Source organism: Apaloderma vittatum, unplaced genomic scaffold, assembly GCF_000703405.1.
Source record: "Apaloderma vittatum isolate BGI_N311 unplaced genomic scaffold, ASM70340v1 scaffold1401, whole genome shotgun sequence".
NCBI classification, from domain to species: Eukaryota; Metazoa; Chordata; class Aves; order Trogoniformes; family Trogonidae; genus Apaloderma; species Apaloderma vittatum.
In genome coordinates, this window is record NW_009698305.1 from 36,803 (window position 1) to 59,647 (window position 22,845).

At 42.3% G+C, this 22,845-nt stretch overlaps 1 protein-coding gene across 1 annotated transcript in view; it reads right to left on the minus strand.

Annotated features, from left to right (window-relative positions):
• Nucleotides 1-1,439: 1,439 nt before the first annotated feature.
• FBXW11 (F-box and WD repeat domain containing 11) overlaps nucleotides 1,440-22,845 on the minus strand; it is a 56,719-nt gene continuing 35,313 nt past the window's right edge. Inside the window, exons 6-13 of the mRNA XM_009877946.1 lie at nucleotides 12,468-12,605; nucleotides 11,753-11,871; nucleotides 10,198-10,447; nucleotides 8,968-9,086; nucleotides 8,199-8,309; nucleotides 7,114-7,192; nucleotides 5,557-5,745; nucleotides 1,440-2,074 (exon numbers count right to left, since the gene is read on the minus strand). Of these exons, the coding sequence (XP_009876248.1) occupies nucleotides 5,584-5,745; nucleotides 7,114-7,192; nucleotides 8,199-8,309; nucleotides 8,968-9,086; nucleotides 10,198-10,447; nucleotides 11,753-11,871; nucleotides 12,468-12,605 (978 nt within the window). The 3' untranslated portion in view covers nucleotides 1,440-2,074; nucleotides 5,557-5,583. The remainder of the gene's footprint in view (nucleotides 2,075-5,556; nucleotides 5,746-7,113; nucleotides 7,193-8,198; nucleotides 8,310-8,967; nucleotides 9,087-10,197; nucleotides 10,448-11,752; nucleotides 11,872-12,467; nucleotides 12,606-22,845) is intronic.

Sequence of the window (22,845 nt, forward strand, 5' to 3'; positions counted from 1 at the left end):
CTGCGACAGATTTTTTAACAGTTTATTGTTAAAGCTATTAGATGAGAAGGGTAAAGTAAGACACTTTCACAAACTACTGTCAAGCTCACCAAAAAAGTGACCTTATGGACGCTTAGGAGCGTGTTTGTAATCTTCCGGACTTCATCACATTCGGTCATCTTGATGAAATAAATATTGTGGTAGGAACACAAAAATGGGAGTTTAAATTAAACACTGATCCCAACACCTCTCTCCACGCGAAGGGCGAAGAGGAGAAAACCTTAAGTTGCACTTTTGTAACGGTTCGGTCACGCCTCGACGTAGGCGTTCGCTGAATCTGCGTGACGCCGAGACGATGCATCTAACCCCGGAGCAATCCCTCGGCAACCGGACATCCCCTAACCTTCCCGATCGCAAAAGGGAAAAACGCAAACCCAGAGGACAAAAAAAAAAAAACACAGGACGTACAGACAGTCAAAGGAATGATAGTACATTTCTGTGCCAGCACGTGCCTTCCTCAGGAAAAGAGGCAGATTTCACCCCGAGCTCGACTGAAGCGTTAAAGACAAGCCGCCGACAGGCCTCGTCACACGGGGCTAACGCAAAGAAAATATTCATGTTTGCATTTATCCCTGTCTTGTTCCGACATCAGGAAAATGCAGCAGCGTTCCTATGACCACATAAATTAACGGGAAGACTCCGACAAGAGGAAAACTGCTGAGACTTCCTAACGCAAGCAGGCGAACAGAGAGGAGCCGTGACCAGGACATCGCAACGTGGTCACAGCTACGGGAGAGACGAGCACGGTAATTAGAGTGGTCATCAGCGTGGGACTGGAGCGTTCACCGGAAGGGACCTCCACTCCGCCGTAAGGAAGTGTTGCAAATCAAACATAAATAAATTTAACTTTGGCCCACGGCATCTTCTCCACTGAGCAGCCAAACTAATGCTAAACAAAGACACCGGTAGGTGCTTGTGAGGACCTACTGGTGTTAAAACAAACCAAAAAAAAAAGAAAAAAAAAAAAAAAAGACATCTGTAAATACTGCGGCACAAAAATATAAGATACAGAACATAAATTAAACACTTGTTTTAATTTTTAAAAAGTTTAGAAATTACATTTTAAAATATGTAGTTCCCATTAAAAAAATCCTATTGAATACTGAAAACCTCCTTTTGCAGAGAAAATGTCTCGGTAACTCGGCTTAGCCCCTGCAGTGCCAGTAGTTAGAACATCCCGCTGCCAAGTGCTACCACTTGTGTTAGTGTGTCGTGTCAGGAAATCCTGACTGCCAGCACCCGGAGGTTACGCTGTTATGTACATTATATCTACATGCTTATACAGTATTTGAAATGAGGCAAGCACACATGGAAAGGTTTTACTATACCAAACATCAGGAAGCGCAGGACGGCTGTAGTACAGAGCACAGTTAAAAGGAAAAGACAGTGCTATACAACTAGTTTAGGTAACCTAGCCTGAATTACAGGTAATCTTTAATTTAAAAGAAATTATCGGTGCAGAAACGAGTAAACTGTAATCCAAAAATATTACTGAGCAATTCAGAAATATTTCTAAGAGTCCAAAGTACACTCCTATCGAACAAAACAGGCTCTGGATCTGTCATGAGAGTACAGTCTAAAGGACAACGGTGACTTTGAAAGCAAAGCTCTGTACATTCTGGGTATGTGTTTGGCACCCAAATTTCATTGGAGAATGTTTTTGTTTTTTTCTTTTTCTTTGAAGTCAGACAAAAGTGCAAAGCAATATAAATTAGGCCAAGTCCTTTCTTGACTTCTGATTTATTTCTGAAAAACAAGCCATCAGAGTTCAGTTTCTACGGACAATTTACACGTGAAGCTTTGGATTTCTCATTGCAGGGAAGGATAGGCTTCTGAAACTCGTCTACTCGAAGTCAGTGAATTTGTAGTAAATTCAGAGACGACCACTGAGAGCAGGAAAGATTAAGAAATTTAGATATAGAATTGTGCTGCTTTGCATCTACACAGCATCTAGAACCAATTCTGACTTTAGCTGTCAATCAACATCTTCAGGCATGTAGTAGCCAAAAATCCAGTAGTTCAAGACTGTGAAACCCTGAAAAAGACAAAAGAGAAGCTGAGCAGACAGAAAATACAAATCAAAAAGCAACATCTGGAGACACCTGGAGGAGGCCAGGTCCACATCACCTCTTGCACCTCAGACTGAAACTAAAAGGGCAAAGAGTACCTGCGAAGAGCACAACGCTAATGTGACACGCTAAGGGGGCACTCGCCTTTCAATACTTCTCCCTCTGGGCTAGAAGTGCTCCCTTCGAGGAGAGAGGCATCTCCACAGGACACTCTCTTCGTTGGAGAACATGCTCTGAATTCCGTTCAAGTTCTCAACAGCACTAGCCCCCCAGCTCCTCTCCCCGAACACCAGTTACTGAAGCACTGACCTGCACACAGCCACGAGAACATTTTCCTTTCCTCTCCACACTGCAGAGGAGCAAGATTTGTACAGGTTGCAAGCCTAGTTGCTCCAACACGTGAGTTTTTAAGAAAACAAACAAAAGCCTCTATTTCATAGAATCACAGAATGGCCTAGGCTGGAAGGGACCTTAGAGATCATCTAGTCCAACCTCCCTGTCATGGGCAGGGACGCCACCTCTTGACTAGACCAGGCAACACATGGGGACCAAGCGGGAATCGAACCCATGAGCTTGGTGTTGTCATTGTTGCCAGCACCGCGCTCAAACCGCTGAGCTAACCGGCATGACTCTGTTATTAGCTCGCAGCCAGTGCAAGTTCTTAATGGAACTAAATCTGAACTTCGATTTTACCTGCCGCTCCCCCAAACCACCTTTATCAACTACGGAGAGCTTCCCTCTTCTGATAGGAAATTCTCATGAAAGCTTAAAACATCTTTAGGCATTTCCCCTTGACTTCCTCCAGCCCACGGCCTAGTGCTTAATATACAAATATTATAGACTATCATATGGTAACAATTTTTATCATGTTACAATAAACAACAGGAATTCAACAGAAAGCAATAAAACTCTCACAGCCAACTGCCAGGACTGTCAAATACGATCCACTTTGAAGAGGCAGAACATTGCAAACTTGTAAAGAAGTGTAGAGGGCTGCTTCAAAATTCAGAAAACTATCATGTCTGAAGGCATACAAAACTGTTTCATTAAATGTCATGATGAAATACTAGCTGTTTGACCATAATTTTATGTAGATTTACGGGTTTGGGGTTCTGAAGTTGGACAAACTCATCAAAAAGTGACATCACAGCATCTCTCCTACATAGGAAATTATTACTAAGGGACAGTTGTTACCAACAGCTCCCAGGATATGGAGGCCTGCGTGGTTTCAGTCGCACGTCATGGGACACGTCAGACACGAGCTGTGCAAAAGTGTCAAGTGTGCAGAATTTGAAGGAGAGAACACGCTGCCAGAGGCATTTCGTATTTCACCAACAAATCCCAGTGACAGTGGGTCTTGTGGGCCACACGTGGCAAGAGAGGAAAGTAAGACACCGGCCTATCGCTAGTCAAGCAAACCGATGGAAATTTTATTCAATTCTTTATTTCTTTCGGGCTTAAGATGCACTGTGTATCACTTTTCCATGAACCAAAACTAATAAAAGAAGTCTGCCAAATATATTTCTATATTAAACAGGAAAAAAACCAAGAATTTGTCAACCTCAAATTATCTGTTAAGCTAACAAGAAAGCATTGGTAAATGAACTGGAAAACAGACGGAGGTGCTTCCTAAAACTACTGTCATCTTCTCACGCAGCCTATTCTATCTGCCTAAAAAGGCAAGGAAACAAATTTAGAATTATTCAGAAAAGAAGAAATAAATGAAAAACCATTCAACTTCAACAAGTCCTGGAGTTCCCACAGCAGAAGTTCACTTACATACAGGCCCAGGCGGCACAGAGCCCACGGCTGTAACTCTGTGTTAAAAGGAGCACGACGAAGCCCTACGGACATCACTGACAGCACCCACCTTCCCACAAAACGGACGCAAGCGTGTCGTCCTGCATCAAACCAAATCATTTGGGAGCGGCAGTCGGGCAAGCAGTGCCAGAGGACCTGACTCTTTGGGCAGTTTTGGGGTTTGCTGCCCAGAAAGTTGTGTCCTTTAGTCACTGTCCCACCCTGCCCAAACATGAAGTTTTGCAGTTTGGGATTTCAGCCGCCCTACTGCAGCGGCAGGATAAGGCAGTCTGTGTGTGTTCCTAAACGTGGTTTCAGGGAAAGTTCTGTTCTGATTCTGAGGAGCTAGGGCTCATCTTCATAGTGTAAGGCCCATGATTAAAGGAGTTAGAGGTTCAGAAGACAGGGAACTCAGCCTAGCAACAGCCAGCTTTTTGCTTTGACTCTCTGTGAAATGTAACGAGCCAACAGAACCAAGCGTCATATCGAGGGAGGACGTTATCCCAGCTTTTTTTCGTTTAACAAGTAGGAGTTCAGTTAATAGGAAAGGCAGACAACACTTTCCTGAGGAATGTTTACAGGTGAGGTAAAACTAATTTTTCAGAACCAGTCTCAAAGCAGCAAAGCGTTGTCTTCCCAAGGGAAGCAACTTCCGAGCCAGAAGCAGACCCTGTAGTCAGAGTGGAAAAACCCGAGCAATACGTTGCCACAGCGGGGATAAACATTGACAGATAACGAAAATCCACGCTTACATGAAGACAGGGAAAGCTTTTCCCACAACATTTAAGCAAACTGCTAATTATCTACTTCAAATAAAATAAGTCCTCCTCACTGGGGCAATGTTACTCCCCAACACCTCCGGCCTCAGCACTGGCGGAGTCAGGCACCGGAGAAAGGGGCTGCTGCTTGGCTCTGGTGCGGCAATTTCTGTGCTTCCAAGTCCCAGCAGTCACAGCTACTGACAGTTCGAAGCACAATTGTTGGCAGCAACACAGATGACATAAGGAAAAGAATCCACTGCCCTAACAAATAGATCTACAGCGCAGCTTTTGCCCACCGTGCCTTGAGAACTAAATGAAGCTGACTTGCAGAAAAACGGGAAACAAAGTAGGCAAAGTTCATGTGTGCCATTTCTGCCAGCTCTGAGTTGCCTAAAAGGATATAATTTTTAAGTCTGAAAGTTTTCCCTACTATTTGTGGTTATCACTGAGCTGCTCCTTTCTGATCACGCACACGTTCTGCCTACTGGAGATGTGTTACAAGGCTCATTACAAAGCTTCACAGAGCGAGCAGGTGCTTCAGGAACTCTAGAAAGCTCAGACTTCACTGCATCTCTGGAATACCTATGCAATACACCAGGTCTCCTCAATATCCAAAAACGTTGTGACTACATAACTTCCCATAAAATACCTGAAGAACTCAGTTACGAACAGGAGGAGATTACAGAAGAGGGTAAGATAACATGGCAAGTTTTATAAGCGGAAGCATAACTGTACAAAGACTAGAGAGCGAAAGAAATGGCATAAACGGTTAAACGGTTTTATTTCCTTAAGGAAAACACCAGCTTGCTGTTTCGGCTAAGGCAACCTGCAGGCAGAGTGGTAATTTCAGAGCTGTGTAATACATTCAATCAAAGGAGGGCACTTACCTTCCGAGGGCAGTAAAGTGCAGACTGTTATCTGGAGATGTACGTGTATGTTCTAGATGGAGAGCGGGTCTCATTCTGGGCACTGGGTGGCACATTTAAGAAATCCCAAATCAGAATTGTATCGTCATGGGAACTACTAATGATCTGGAATTCATCAAACTGGAGTCTAAAGACACGTCCTGAATGTTCCTGTGAGCAACATGAAATCAATTAGCAAAGCAAGGAGAGGGAAACGCTTCAGAACATTCGTACTCACGCGTGTACCTGGACACAGAATGGTGTGTTCAAACTCTGGTGTGCTGATTAAAAAGCCTTTAGTTAAAATTACACCCGTGTTTCAGAAAAGCTGATTTTGCACGTAAGCTTTTCTCAGCCAAACACATGGCTTCCAAACCCAGCGGCCATAAACCCTGAGCCTCCCCCGGCAGGCCTGGCCGCAGAGGCTGAGCTTATTAAAGACCAAAGCAGCCTAATCAATCAAGCAGCAGCAATTCAGCAGATGGGCTGGCACTGCCAGGCTGCCAGGGCTCCTTCTCTTACACAACATTCGCATTCGGCGCTGCCGCTCGCTCCGGTTTCGCGCAGCCCTGACACACCCATCACAGCTTCACCTCGGACACGCTGCTCAAAGGATCGTGTCGGCTCGCTCACCAGTCGAGAGGACTGCGTTCAAACGCTGCCGTAAGAAAGGGAGGTGGAGGAGTCCACGCTCTCTCAGATCTTTCAAGACACCTCGAAATGGCACTAGGAGGCCCAGAAAAGGCTCTCCTTTGTCCTGCTTATCCGCTTCCAATGAATTTAAAACGAGTATGCTACCCCTACGCTAGCAGAGAACTAACTGCAGCTGTCAGCCGGTCTCCAGACTATAACCCGAGCCACAACATACCCACAGACAAGAAAGAATCATTTTTTTCAGTAAAACTAAACACACTGCATTCTTATGGAACAAAATAAATCTCACCTCTATGCAAAGACTACGAAACAGAAAGAAAATTATAAGCATTTCTGGCCAGGAAGCACTTCTTTAGGCATGCATGAAATTTTACTTCGGGAGTCAGTTTGACAAGCCAGCTACCATCACATATACTCAATAAATTGGAGTTGCTATCAGCTAGTGACATTTACTCCTGAAGTAAAATTTCGTACACATTTCAGTGAAAAGAACAATGAACAACTCATTTCTCTAATTTACTTTCAATTACATCTACTGTCATAAACCAAACCCCTTGTTACAAATTAAAATACAACGTAGGTTATATTTACCTACAATGGTATCAGGGAAACACACCAATTACTCGAATGATTTGACACAGCGCCATGCTGATTTATTTTTAAGGTAACTGAAAATCTCAAACTAGAAAAACTCGATCTTTCATTTAAGCTCAAATCCAAATCATTCAGGATATAATGATATATATTTATTTCCTTTATTCTTAGAATAAAAAGCAGCCTAGACTTTATAAAACATCCTGAGTTTCTCACCTATCTCACTACAATGTAACAAAATGTCTCTCACAAAATATTTCAGATAACCCCAAATAAATTAATTTTACATACCACTAACGTACGCAAGCATAATGTACTTGCTGGGGCACGAGGGTCAAGAGCAGCTTGCAAATCCCAAACTTTAATTTTGCTGTAAAGTGAAATCAGAAGGTCGGTATGAAAATGTTGTTTCAAGTACAAACATAGGAAAAAAAAAATCTAAAGCAATGAAAAGTGTGCCAGACCTTCCCTACATCAGGATGAAGCACAACGTTAGAAACTCTCTTCACTAAAATACTAATGCTACATCTCATAGAACACATACAGATTCGTATTTCTTTTTAGCTTTAATTTCAGAGATGTCTCTGTGATGGACCAAACAGGTTAGTTACACAACAGGCCAACTGACTACGTGTGCACAAGCCGTTTGGGAACTGCAGAAGGTCTCAGAGGCTCCCAGCACTCCTGATGATGCGTAAAGTTCCAATGAGATTTGAGCTGCAACCACCAGGAGACACTAAACCCAAACAGAAGCCTAGAGAGAAACATAGTTCAGCAATTGTTTTCAGCAACTCATTTGAAATATAAACCAGGCAGAGAAAGAAATAGAGAATTAGAAAGAAATAGAGAATTTGGACATGGAGGTAAGGTGTCGTGAATCCACTACATGCCAAAAAACCTCAAAAGCACTAACAGTGGGGCTCCAGCCTTCAACCCAACAGAAGTGGTTACTAAAGACTTCTGGGAGCTCCACAAGATCTATTTATGCTTGCAAAAAACCCATTTTCATTGCCGCTGTCTTACAAAGCCAGAAAGCTTAAGCTACTCTAAGCACACAGGACATGGGACTTGGCAAGGAGTAGTTCTTGAGGGAAGAAACAAATGAATGTCACTTCAGCCAAACGAAAGTTTACTTTCTATGAGAAGTTAAACTTGAGTGATAACGCAGTTTAGTAGTGTGCTAAAGAGCACCAGAAAAAGCAGTTTCTTGGCTTTTTAAAACTGCAGCCTGATGTGTTGAAATGCTCAAGCAGAAGCCACTCAGTTAAATATCAATCCAGACTCCTTCCTTACAAGGGAACACAAGGCTCAACGGCGTTAAGAAGATGCTTTGCTAAGAAATGAAAAGGTTTTTGGAATTGCTTTCAAAAACATACCCATCATAGGCTCCACTAACAATCCTCTTATTGTCGAACCTGATGCATCGAACAAGTTCTTCATGGCCTTCTAATACTCTTAAACAGGCACCGCATTCAATGTCCCATAGCCTTAAGAGAACAGAGGAGAAAGTCTTTGAGTGCTTCAGGTGCAGCAGTGCCCCTTAGCCTCACGTGCCATGATTTAAGCATGCTACCAAAGGGGTTTTCTGTGGGATGTATCACATAATTTGCTTAAAAAGGCATGAGAACCATGAGATGCTCCTTGCATGCAATTTGGCTAAGTCTGTGTTGCAGCCGAAGTATATAAAAATTAATTTACTCCTTCAAAATTACATGTAAAGGTCGGATACGTGTATACGTTACGGATACATTTGTTACGGTACGTGTATGGATACGTTCCCAAGTTACCTTGGGAAAGTTTAATATACTTTGCATAAACTAATGATTAGAGGGTCAGAAAGTAATTTAGGAGGAAACCAGAGAGCAACATCTTGCTTGTATATCCAAGCACAACACAAGGTGGTAACTACAGCCAGAGATAAGAAGTTTTGTCGACCTTTGCATAGGCCTCAGTGTGGCACTTTTTCACAGGGATGTGACACATTTGCTCTCGCAGCGAGTTTAGCTTCAATCATACATCATCTGCTCCAACAGCAAGACATACCAAGGATGTTTTCCACCCACAGCAGCGCAGGACAGCATCAAAGGTCAGGGGAAATCACGTTTTCACACTGTTACACACCGACAGCAGCTCGTGGGCACCCACCTAATGGTATTGTCTGAAGATCCACTGACGACTAGCCGATCCCTGTACTGGAGGCACGCGATGCCACGCTTGTGCCCGTTCAGAGTACGGACAAACTCGCAGGTACTTGTACTCCAGACCTGTGAAATACAAGATAAATGCTCCTCTGAGAACTAACCCAAACGAATTTTTTTGAATTTCAGTGGAAGCCATGAAAAATTCACAAACAGAAGAGGTCTGAGGCTGACCTTTGCTGGTCAGTGGGATGTGTGGGTACTGGTGCCATGACGGGAGCCACGGGCACTGCTACAGCACATCGAGTCAATGAGAAAAGTTGGGGGGAGTCACATAAAAAAAATATTTTCAGGTGCTGTGAGACTGCTCCAAATGATTTCAAGACCTTGATTACACTTGAATCTTGCTAAGTTGTAATCATTTTTAAAAGTGGAAGTTATCACATACACAACCCCCCCACACACACTTTTTTACCAAAGAAATTGCAAGCAGTCTCCTAGAAAAAGAAGGCCAAACCCGTGGCCTATAAAAGCGCGATGGCTGCTTCATTCTTAATATTAAATAATTCAATCAACTTTGCCCATTTGTAATGAACTGTCATTGCAGCGGTAAGGTAGCATATCCAGTGGCTCATTTTCCAACACAGAGTGCTGCGGGATCTCTGGCAGATATTTGGACATTAAACCGCCAAGAGCTTTTTGGCACAGTCTAAGGTAGCTCTGGTTCTAGAGAGGGAAGGGTGGAAACGCCTTTGTTATATTAATACACTCTGGGTAACTCAAATCTTCTGGTATGTAATAGTCTTCAAATACAGCCCCTTAATTCTTCAAACATGGCAAAGTCTGGTTGAGCCGCTGGGAAGGCGTGGTGAGGAAAGGCACTGCTGATAAATTTCACGTCTGGAACAGAACTGCCAATTGAAATAAAAAACACCGCTTGCAAAAAGGCACAAAATGTGCCACATTTAACGAACAAACCGATCTTGAGACCAGAGTTCAAACAGCGAGCGGCCTTTACTCTTTTTGCAATTGTACGACAGAAGCCACAAAAATGTTACGAGCCTGGTTACGCGCATAAAGACATCAGCAGCCAGCGAGAGGAAGCAGCCAGCTGCAACGTACAGAAAAAGGCGCAGAACCGCTCACGAACACCTTGGCTATTCCGAGCTGAGTAACGCTCGGAAGCCTTTCTGGCTCGGTACGCGTGCAGAGCCAGAGCAGAGCTCTGCCAACGTACTTTAATGGTCCTGTCACCCGACGCCGACACAATATACTTGTCATCGAAGTCCACCACGTTAACGGCAGCACGATGGCCAACTAAGACACGGCGCAGGGTGATGTCAGTTGGTGACGCCATATCCCAAACGGCGATCGATCTGTCCTTCGAGCACGTCACCATTAAGCCGTTACTGAACCTCAAGTGAAGCACTGCCTCGTTGTGATGAATCAATGTGTTCAGGACTTCACCTGTGTTTACATCCCAAACTCTGCAAAAGAGAAGCATTTTATTCCAAATGTCAGATGATGGACAGGGCAAACACACTCAAGTCTGCTACTATCTCCAACAAAGATACCTCTGGTGGTTTAACATCTCTTAGGACTTGAGCAAGGCAGGAAAAGGGGTGCTGGGGAAGTATTCCAGTTCACATCTCGGTCTCACAAGCAACAATTAACAGCAGTGAACAATTAGATGAGGAAATGCCTACCCTGAGACAACTGCTAACAGCAGGAGCTGCTTAACAGTTCTACTATTCCAGGATTACTTAAACTTGTATGATGTACAAATTGATGGAACAGACAAATACCATCCAATACGTGGGTGTCTTTTTTCAGTTGTACATCGTTCATTCAGATTTTGCACAGACCAGTAGCAGTTGGGATGTAGCACCCCCCAGGGCTACCGGCTAGCTTCATCATGGCTAGGCTTCACAAATGAAGATACCGGAAGGGCTCTACCCATGCTTGCTAGAAACGCACTGATGGCTAAAAAGGCCGATTCAGGATAGACAAGTCCGGTGAAAAATCACTGCTTAACTTACAGTATCTGAAGGGTGTCAAGAACAGCTCTTAACTTTTGAAAAATTTTATAGAGATTGACACTGGTATACCAGGGCAAGACATCAGGAGGAGACAGGGCCCTTCCACTGAACCGCACCTGAGTGTCTTTAAGTGGGACATCTACTGACCATTGAATTCGTAAGATAATTCAAACTCAGTAGCACCAAAAATGCAGTGAAACAAGTGCTCTAGATATACTGAATACCCTTTAATTAATATTCATAAATAAGAGACGCCAGCAGACAGTATAAGGAACCCTAAATGAAGAAATTACTGTAGAATTGGCCACCAGGCATTCTACAACTTAGGATATGTCTTGAATCACTCAGGTCATATTCCTTCAAAATCCTCAACACTAAAAAAAAATGAGACTGATTTGGAATAAAATTTATTGAATGTGATGCTTTGGCAAGTATGAATATATTGTTTTGGAAATAACATCCATATTAGAGATATTTGTAGGTATTCGAGACTGATTTGGAATAAAATTTACTGAATGTGATGCTCTGGCAAGTATGAATATATCGTTTTGGGAATAATAGTGTAACATCCATATTAGAGATATTTGTAGGTATTTAGAGATTACTGTAAATATTCCCAGACCTGATACTCAAATCATTTTTTTTTTGTGCAAAAACTTAATGCTTACCTCACTGTAGAATCTGAAGATCCAGTTACACTCCCAGACCTGATACTCAAATGATTTTTTTTTGGTGCAAAAACTTAATGCTCACCTCACTGTAGAATCTGAAGATCCAGTTACAATGACTCTTTCATCATACTGCAGACAAAGAACGGAGCCAGTATGTCCCGTTAGTACTTTCAAACATTCCAAGCTCGTTTTGTCCCAAATCTGTTAAAGACAAGAAGCATAAATGGCTCATCAAGAACACGGATCCAAGATGTGAACATTGCCACAGCTGCGAGGGAAGGATGAAAACTAGAGGCAGGAGGAAGAATCCATGCAGTTAGCCTGTCCGGTCAGTGGGCCTGTCCTCCCTTTGACCTTAAGGAAGCCTCGAAGTTTTTGAGAGATGAGTGAAATAATCCATGGTCACAAAAAGATAAAAGTCTGTTTTGCAAAAGAAAATACTGCGGATGATTAGTGTGAAAGCAACCTGCTAGCATGAAAGCAAACTACCAGCAATGACAAATGACACAGCCAAAGGACAGCAGCACACGCAGCCTGTGTTCATGTTACCCAAACTCTTGGTTTCACGAGTGTTTCTTTGTGCTATTGATCTCTGGATGGCAGCGTGCAAGTTTCCAGAGTAAAGTGCAGGTGAGAACTTTGCCAGGCTACAGAAGCCACCTCACCCTCCTAAGTCCTGCACAGGTAAATACTGTCCCATGAAGAGACAAGAGAAATCAAGGAAACACAAGCAGTTACCTTTGCTACTTTTTGCAGAATTACCCACTTACAGTGAAAAGACTGAAGAAAGGGTTTACCTTAATGGAGTTATCTCGTAGGCCACTGATAATCTTCTCATCATCATACTGTAAACAGTAGACACCTTTGCTGTTTTCTGAGCGGCACTGAATCCTTTGCAAATTATGTCGCCCACATCGCCAGTTAGATTCTATAGTCTAACAAGAAAGGAAACAATCGGGAGTTAGGCACGAGGCTGCACGCTTGAGCATGACTGCTCCAACACCGACACAGCAATCCTTCCACTTTGGCATACACCACCCTTAAATTCAAAGTGTATAAAAGCTAAATGTGTCTCTTCTCCCTTCCAAGTAAAAATACACAAAACACGATGAATTAGGACTTTCAGAATTTGGCATGACAAAAGCTGTGTTTAATGGTGAAAATTATGGTCAACTAACCCTCATGGTAATTTCCAAAGGAGCCATTAGAGAAGCACTTCAGTGCTGCCTCATATTTACATGACCGTTTGACACAAGATTAAACCAGAAGCTCACGTGGTGCCACGTTCAGCCTCATCGGAGTAACTAACCCTACAGAACTGCTGAGTCCAACAGGGAGGTCAGGGGAATTCTCAGACCTTTCTTTCCCCTACTCAGTCGCTTCACATATATAGCTTGATAAAAATAAAACTGAATAGGGAACATAAGATTTCAAATAATTCAGACTTCTTTTTTTTTTTCTTTTACCTCCTCCTTTAACACTTGTGGAATTGTAACTCTCAACATTTTTATTCTGAGAGGTATTTTTAAGGAAAGAGATCTGACACACCTTAAAAAGCTGCAAGCTATTTCACAGCAGAATCAGGATGATTCCTGTGTTTTAATCAGTTTTATCACATGTAAGACAACCAGCACTGGTTTCAAAGAAACATGGGATTCTGGATAGGAAGTTCGTCACAACAGCCATACAAGAACCTACTGCACAGAACTCCAGGCCAGCACCTGCAGTACCTGCACAGGCTGGGATGCTCTCTGTCTTCCAATACAGGCACCAGAAAAGGCCACTGATTTAGCTATTTCCCTGGAATACCCTCCAAATCACAGAATCATAGACCAGTTTTGGCTGGAAGAGACCCTCAAGATCATCAAGTCCAACCTTTTTCGTAGCCCTATCAACACCATGAAACCATGTCCCTCAGCCCAACATCTGCCCATCAAATATTGCATGGAAACCCGGGGAGAACCTGATCAACCACCGGATTGCTTGTAAAAGCAGATTTGTAGCTAAATCCTAACTTTGAAAGCAGTAACAGGCATCTCTGCAGCTCCTCCAAGACTGCCAAAACAACTCTAACACTTACTAAAGACAGCAGTGCAGTGTGACGTCCGGATTCCAGGAAAACGTGTCTGCTCCAAGGGAAAATTAACCTACCACTTTGTTTTCCACGCATTTGCTCCTTCTATTGCCTCCCATTATGCAATTTGGAGAGAATTATCCAGCCTCATAATACAAACCTGATGCGCCACAGGAATTTGTCTAAATCATGAAGTGCTAAGAGATGCTTCCAGAGAAGCACGCTGACAAGTTATTCACCCGCTCTCACTCCCTTCCAATTTGGTGGGGAAGCTAATGAAATTACGAGAGCGTATCATCTGTCAGTTTGGGATCAGCTTTTCTGGCCAGTGCACTGCTGATTGTCAGACTGGGAACTGGGCTTAAAACATTCAAATTGACACCACCCTGGTTCAGCCTTGGACTTCTGCCTTGAAGGTAGCCAGCTGCTCATTACACTACTTGCGCAGCATGGGATGGAGGTTTAGAGGAGGAAGGACAGACAATTCTCAAGCTTTATCTGAAGATTTTATGATCTGCAATGCATTAACTCCTTTGCTGTTACCGAGGGGACCCTTGGAAACAGGAGAGGATTGTAGACATTAGTAGCATGAACCAATATAACTAGAGGTCTGAAGGCAAAATATTTAAAAACACAATAGTAACACTGAAGACCCGGGAGAGAAAGCATCACAGAGTTGAGTTGGCCAATTTAAATAGTTCTAGAAATCATGTATGTTCAGACATTCAGTTCTAAGAAGTCTTGAGGGAGTGTTTCCCTAAAGCAACGTTCTTGGAAGGTCTGAAATAAGCACTTGTACAGAACACGTGCTGAATTACTCAAGCTGCCCAGTGCTCAGACACCGCTTTCACGCTTCAGCTTCCTGCGACAGCGATTACCGATAGCTACAGAATACATTAAGAACACTACAAATCAGAAATTTCACTTGTAACAGTCTCCCAAACAAAACAGCAATCAGCAAAAGTATGCTCACCAGACATCTGGGATGCTAGCTGGCTTAATTCTTAGAAGTGCACTAAAGGAAGCTACTTCATAAGCTTCCCATAAGAAAATGCTGGCTTCAAATAAAAGAAACTAAAGTATTGTGTATATCTATGTGGAGGCTCTACAAAGCAGTAGGTCACATGCAGGTGCACATTTTAATTCTGTGAAGAGATGTCATTTCATTTAGACATTATATGGTGTGGCTACTGTGGGAAAATACTTCATGTTTTTCGAGAACTTGTAAAATCCCCTTACACTGCGTAAATTTTCAATATGCTGGGAAAGTAGCCACGATACACAGCGAATATACAGCAGCATTTCAATCGGCAATAGAGTGAAAACAGATGTGGACGTATAGAGAAATAACATTATTCTAGACGACTAAATACGGCTGAGTGGGTGGGCAACCTGGAGGACCCTCTGAAAAGGAACATGTTTAATACAATACTGGCAACCACATTAAAGCTTCTTGCTACAGGAAATTTCTGGTTGTTACCAAATAGTTCAGTTAGGAAAAGTCTTAAGATATCTCCTTCCAGGAGGTATCTTAATAAACTGTGTACACACCGAGTAGGTAGACACGCACGTACAAGGGGCGAGGAAGAAACTGCTGCATTTTACAGACCAGTACAGGCTTCAGGGAGTCAATGATGAAGAGACTCACGGTTTATTTGTGTATTTATGGTACCAAACCTAACACCAATGTATGTGACACCCACTACCATATTTTCTACAGATCCCGTCAATGTCTCCAAGACAACTGCCTCTAAACTTGGGTCTCACTATCAAAAGCAAGATGCTGCAGTACACCATCTCCCTCGTTCACACACACAGAGAAAGAGTTTCTCACACTTTCCTAAAAGCTCACTAGAGCAATATCAGCAAGTAGCTGACAAATGCTGTATAACCAACAAAATCTGGACCTACAAGAGATAAAGACCAAACATGAAGCCAAAGCATCTGCCACAGCAGGAGAGCCATTTGGCAGCTGAAGAAATGCATAAATGGATAAAAAAGGCATTTAAAGACAAAAGTACACACAGAAAGTAGTCCAAGATGTAAAGGTATAGCCAAGCCTTGACCGTGCCAGAATATGTTCACTGGTAGAAAGATGCGCAGTAAAAAATGATGCAATTCATCTGGATTAACAGTTGGAACACTAACTATACATTGGAAGTGTTAAGGATAATCTAGTAGGAACGGAGTTTTTTCCCATTTGATAAATGTACACTGTGTTCAGCTCCTTGGCTAAAAACTGCATTTTTATCCTTGTGAATGTTATTGCAAGGTAAGTGGATTTATCTTAATCCTATAAACCAAAGAGTTTCTGTTCCCTCTGAATATACAATTCTGCTGCAGGACAAATGGGGCAGAAAAAAAAGAAAAAGGAACATCCACGTTTCTTATGTACATTGCCTCTCCTGAAGCATTAGGCATTTACACCAGGGACAGATAAAATCCAAACCTCTGTTCTTCACTTGCTTTCTTCAAAGAGAAAAAAGAAAATCCCTCCTGACTGTAGCAGAAGAAAGGCAGAAGCAGATGAACTTATGTCATCAGCGTAGAGAGGGCTTAGTATTTCATTCATTATGGAGTTAGGAGGTTTGGTAAGTAAAGACAAAATGACAGCTTGGCCATGGCACCAGGCTCCCTGCACTTTTGAGGTCTTTCCTCTCTCAGACTCTCTGAAGATGCTACAACCATCAGGGGGAAAAAGAGAGCATCAAGCTCTTGAAGAAGGATTCCCTAGATCCTGTCTTGGGTTTGCAATTCATTGTTGGGTCTGGATCAGCACTGGAGCAGATATTATACACGGACAGAAATAAAATCCCTGTGCCAAAGCAAGTACTTGCACTGTATCCAACATCCCCTTCATAAAACACCTCCTCCTCAGACCAGCTGCATAATTGAAGGGATGAGCAAGGGAATTACGCGGTCAGTGAGGTCTGCAGAGCTTATATCTCAACGGAGTAGCTGAAGAGTTCTGGCTGCAGGCACGGCATACCTGTACATTCACTAGGACTTGAGCATATTGTCACTTGAGCCAGTAAACATGGCTTTGGAAGTGAGGAGCAGATTATATGGATGTCCGTATTAATATCTTGATTATAAATTGGCACAGCCATTAGAAGAGAGAACACCAAGTGCTGCAAACTATGCACCACTGCATCTCGCATTTGAATCACAGAATCACAGAATTGTTGAGGCTGGAAAAGACCTCTGAGACCATCAAGTCCAGTCCACAACCCAACACCATCATGTTATCCTGCTTCTACCATTAAGCATACTGCCTTTGCCTATTAGTTCTCTAACTCTACTCCGTGAAAAAGCTGAACCAACGTGATTCGTGTTGCGCTACAGGACTCAGAACAATGACTACATTCTGATTTTACTCTCAAAATCCTTTGAAATGTAGAAGGTAGCAGCTGTACTATAGGGAACAGCATGACATTGCATTCCCTCATACAAGAACTTTTAACTGTTTAAGGTAAAACTTACACACTGCTGATCTGGAAATGCAGGCACTACTGCTCAAAAGAATCCGTGCTTTCCCCTACCGAGAATCGTTCATGTTTTAGATTGTTCACAGGTTAAGTGAAGAAGAAACAAAAAGTTACATGGAAAAATTGTTGCCATGTTACATGTGAAGCAGTAGTAAACAGTAACACATGTAGACAAACGCAAGGAAGTAAACCTAGGCAAAGGTTAATCTACACAGCTATCAACTGATTTTTTGTTATTTACCTCATTTCACATAAACAGAAGAGTCAGGTATAAACAAAAGCCACCTTCGTGAAGAATAACTGAAGCAAGCCTAACTGAGAAATAGGGATACACCACTAACACATAGCATGTGCTAATTTTTATACATATATATGCATATATTTAAAGTTAAGCATGCATTTGTTAATACAAACAGCAAGGCCCCCCTCGACGAGGAAGAAACTTTCAATAACTGAAAAGTGGGCTTCTGGCTTGATTTAGAAAAATCACAGGGTACTCTTGAAGAACAGTCTGAAGTTAAAGCAAAAAAGCCAGGATTGCAGTACTGAGAGCCACTGCATGGCTGAACACCACGTGGGCTTTCAGATCAGTCTGGGATAAAATATCACTTCCAGCATGAACTCCAAGACCGGAAGGAAAGCTGTAAACAGTGAAGTCCAAAAATCTAAACAACCCTAGAGAAAAAGGAACAGGAAGCTTTTCTTAGCAAGCACTACAATTAAATAATGATTTCCTGGCAGAATTCGAGACCTAAAAATTAAGTTCCTAATGTTTACAGCTGCTTAGATAAGATCCAAGTGTGGACATTACAAATTGATGAAGTGCCGTCTCTTTCTGTGTGCGACTGGTGCAATATGTATGAAGCGGCTCAAAGGTCCATCAAGTAAAACTATTATTGTTGCCGTCCCAGGGAAGGAGTAAAGAATCCTCTCAGCTCCTACTCAAGAGAACCTGTAACAGAAGGATGCAGATGAGCAAAGCGGTTGTTCTTCCCTGAAGAGTCTGTCTTCTCTACCAAGTACTGCTGCAAACGCAGCCACAAAGCGTGATGTCCCAAAAGATACTCAAGGGCACCATCTGGATGAAGAAAAACACTTCCAAGTCTGCAGCTGCAGCGATCACAGTAACCCCCACCCGTGCGTCTCGCTGGTGTTCTCTTAAAGGATTCCCATTTCCACCAACTTCCATCAACAAGGATTAACACACTTAAGAGTAAAATTTCAAGCTTTCAGGTTACAGATCCAACATCAAAATACACCAACTTGAAATGGACTCCTGCATAAACCAAAGTGATAGAGAAGTACTGCAGTAACTTCCAGATCTGGAAGGGAAATCTTAAAATTACACACCAACAGCAACAAAAAGAAGAGAGGAAGCCTCTGAGGCACTGCAATGACACATGCATCTGGACTACACAACACCTGACAGAAAATAACGCTGCCAAAACCCAAAATTGTGACACCTTTTAGGTCCTGCTGGAGACAATAACCAAGTTTATGCATAACAGCATAAAAATACAGAGTTCTATTTAGACAGGCAGTTATCAGCCCCTATCAGAGCACAGGGGCATTTGAAGTACAGAAATAATAAATCCCCCTTTCAAACCTGCAGCAGAAAAACGGCAGGCCTAGTTTGCCCATTTGTGGAAAAAAAGTCAGCGTGATATGGGCAAAATGCACAAAAAAAGCCAAACCAGGGATCCACCCCATGCCAAGGGCATCTGAAAGAAGTCTTCTGCCCTGTTCAGGCACGCGAGCCAAAATCTGTGCCGTGCACCACAAGAACTCTGTCCCTGCCACTCAAAAGCCTCTCCTTCGCCAGTTTTGTTTTTATGAAATGCCTTTTGGAAAGTGCCTGTGGAGTAGAGATTTCAAAAGCTGACTCAAAAAAATTTCTAGGCATATAATGCTGACCAGCTTCTCCACACACACATAGATAAAATTTCTCCAGGATTGTAATTAGAACATTACTAAACAAACCCATTTCCCTCAGAAACTACACACTGCAACCCTCGTAAACAAAGATCTCCCAATGCTGGCACTGACTTAGGGTGAGAGCTGACTTCTTCCCCTTTTGAAATTTTCCCAGTTGCAGTCTTAAAATCTGGACTTTTTCAAAATTCAGAAGAACACATGGTGTTTATCTGATGGCCTGGCACCACATTTTCCTAAAGTCTTCAGCAAAATCACATTTTAATTCTCATCTTAATTAGGTCAACCTAAGTCTCACGGAGACAAGATGAGGGCACTCGCCACATGCCTAAAGATAAGGGGAACATTTATGAAATAAGTCTTCTCAACTCATCACAAGAAATAGATACTCGTGCTAATCCTGAGGGGAAAACAGAGTAGTTGGCCAAGCTTCACAAATAATATGGAAAAAATCCAGGGACTTGGGGTTCTGGAATCAGCAGCACTGAACTTCCCATCACAGCAATCTGCTGCTCAAGTGTCCCAGTAGAAGAGCTGACCTGCCCGCGACGCTTTGAGTCTGCACCTGGGCACGGGATCCCCCGCCCCAACTAGGTCATCTCCACAAACACAGTCTGGCAAGCCCAGGTTCAGTTTTCCAGGATAAGCCCCCAAACAGGCTTTCCCTCTAAAAAACCAGCTCCTGAAGAATCCTGGCAATTCAACATCTGACTTGGAGACGTCTGAAGTTACTGGACCACCTCTTGTGAAACGAAACTTAATTAAATATTTGGCTTCACAGCAGAGGCGGAGAGTAACTACCTCTTTCCAAGAATTTGGTTTCAGATCTCTAAATGTCCTCTTCATTTTCAATCCAATGATTTCAGAAGTGACATTGTGTTCCTAAAATGTGTTTGGCATGAAATAAACAGACACTGGCACTAATACATTTTCAGAGAGGCAAGGACACCTCACTTTGCCAAATCGCTGCCTGCACTGCCTCGCAGCTAACACCACTTTGTGGTTGCACAGAATTTTGACCCAAAATGCAAACAGAGCTCAGAAGGGAAAAAAATTCAAATTTGCTACTTATCATTTCTCATTTTTCCTTCCAGTTGTTAATTCAGGTTTTGGATTACTTTTCAAATTCTGTCAGTCAACCCAAAGGAGAGAGTGCATCCTCCTTTGAGGTTATCGCTCCTCACAACCCAATTCAGTACCAGCTGCAGTTAAGTTAATAACTCTTATCATTAAGAACACACTAGTAGAATTTGGTTAATCTTGGTGCTCCACAGTTTGTAAAATACTGACTGACAAGATTTTTTTGTGTGACATCAAATATACTTTTACTGTACTAAAAAAATCAAGTCTTCTGGACACAGGATAAAGTCTTATAAAAATACTTATATAATTATATAAATGGTAATATGGTAGCCTTTGGCTCATCACTAGCTCCCTAAACTCTGACCCTCTGACAGAAACAAGAAGATCTTATTAAAGGTCCAGGCAAATATTTGAAGAAAAAACATTCTGGTATTCAGAGATACAAAATTTTTCATCACAGCTGAAGATTAAAAACAAAATAAGGGGAGGAAAAAAGTCGAGAAGCACTCCCAATCTTATGGCCAAGTTTTGTTGATACTGTTACCCACCATCTACATTTTAAAATAGTGTTAAAAGCTTCTTTTGACCATCCTTTAGGGAAGCAATTTGTAAAAACTGCTTTAAAGGGTGATTTATTAGAAAAATTATGGTAGACTTTTGGAAGTGGAAGAATTGTTGGACCCTTGACTCTTAGGAGAAACACTAACCCCACTCCAGGTTGGAAACCTGGAGAACAGCAATATTTCAGAAAGCCTGAAGGAAATGTGTAGCAGGGGAAAATCTAGCATGGCAGAATAGCCCCGTCCGCCGGCCTTCCCCCTCCAGTGGGCTATTTTGAGGAACCAGGAGTTGGAACCGTGCTGCCTGTAAAAACTTAGCGGTGATGATTCTGGAAGTAGCCACCCATTTTCAAAGAGAAACTTCACCACTCTACAAGACCGGACAAAGACATGTTTGTTTCCTGAATCTGAGCAAACAGAAGCTTATGCTTCCTTTTGCTAAAGTCAAGTTCAGAGGCAAGAGCCCGCAGCCGACAGGTCCTGGCTCCCTTCAGCTTCACGGCTCCACCAAGCATCCACGGGCCCTGGATGGTGTGGAGGGGGGCTGCCAATACCTTAAATTCTATCCCAAGTGACTGACAGCCACACCACTGACCAAAGGTTTTTCGGGGTTCTATAGACACAAGCACAGAACAGAGAGCACAGAACTACAGGAGACGTTCCCTAATTCTGCTTCTCTATTCTTGCCTCCCCCCGTCTGTGCTTGAGATGCACAGGAGCCCTCTGCAAACCCCATAATATTTAACATCGTGAAGGATGTAAGCATTCAATAGAAACCATGGGAATCGTATGTAAAAGTTGCAGGACTGCCAGGCAGTTTGGAATGGGCAGAAACTATGGCAACAGCTTACAGTTTACTCTTTGTACACCGCAGAAAAGACAACTCTCTTCCCACGCTCATTACTCACGTCACTATTTTTAGGCACCAGTGGCACGGCATGTTTTACATGCAGCACGCTCTGCCGCTCCAGCGCCAGCCCAAAGCTTGTCACGAGAGAACCCCTTGCTCTGCAATTCTACGTTTACCACCTCATCCGCCTGAGCATTACGCAACAAAAAATTAAAACTTATGAGGTGAAACTCTGACAGAAAGTTACAGGTCAAGAGAGTATTATAAATCTGCGTTTCTTGTCTTCCAAACACCAAGGTGTTCTCTACTTATTTTGAATACGTGAGCCCTTAATTTTAAGGCTCCTAATTTCTCCTAAAATGAGGGCTTAATACATTTATTGTTAATTTATTTTTAAGAAATATGTTCATTGTTACACCATATTTTAGTGGCATATCCTTTCCCTGCTCCCAGAGATAGATTTTTTTTTTACATTTATATTGGTGATAAGTGAAGCATGAGGGTTTGAGGTTCATCCTTTTTAGCTCATAATAGCAAGAACTGCCCAATTCAGAAACTTTATTTCTGTGCATTTAACTAGCAAATCTACAGCAACCAAAGAATCAAAGAATTAAATATCAGATTGTGACAGTTCAAAAGGCCTCAGTCCTCAGAACATCTCTAAGGAATATTTCCATCTCTAACGGTAAGAATTCCATACAAACATTCCACTTATAAACAAATAACTTTCAGAAGAATAACTTTCAGCATTCTACACAAAGGTTTTCACACTGCTTTTTGCTCATTTTCTTTACTGAACTATGTCAGAATTTTACAGAAAGCATGAAAATATCACATTAAGAGTTCTCCCTAATCTCATGTGCTTCTCATCATTGCAAAATTATTCTGTTATTCCTTTCACGGAGAAGACTTTTCCCTTTAAATAAAAGGTGTATCACTCAGCTCACAAGTAAAAATCAAGTTTGATCTTATTTTGCCTACGCTACATTCTATGCCTAGTTCTTTCACCTTTAAATATTTATCAACTGTGTAGCAAGGGTTATAAAAAAATATTTGAAAATTGGATTATGTTTTCCAGCAGACAGCTTCCACAGATAGGTTAAGAGTTCTGAATAATTTTGTTTACTGAACGCAAAGCGACACAAATTCACATTTGCCATAGCAGAATGATTCCATTAGTTCACATCT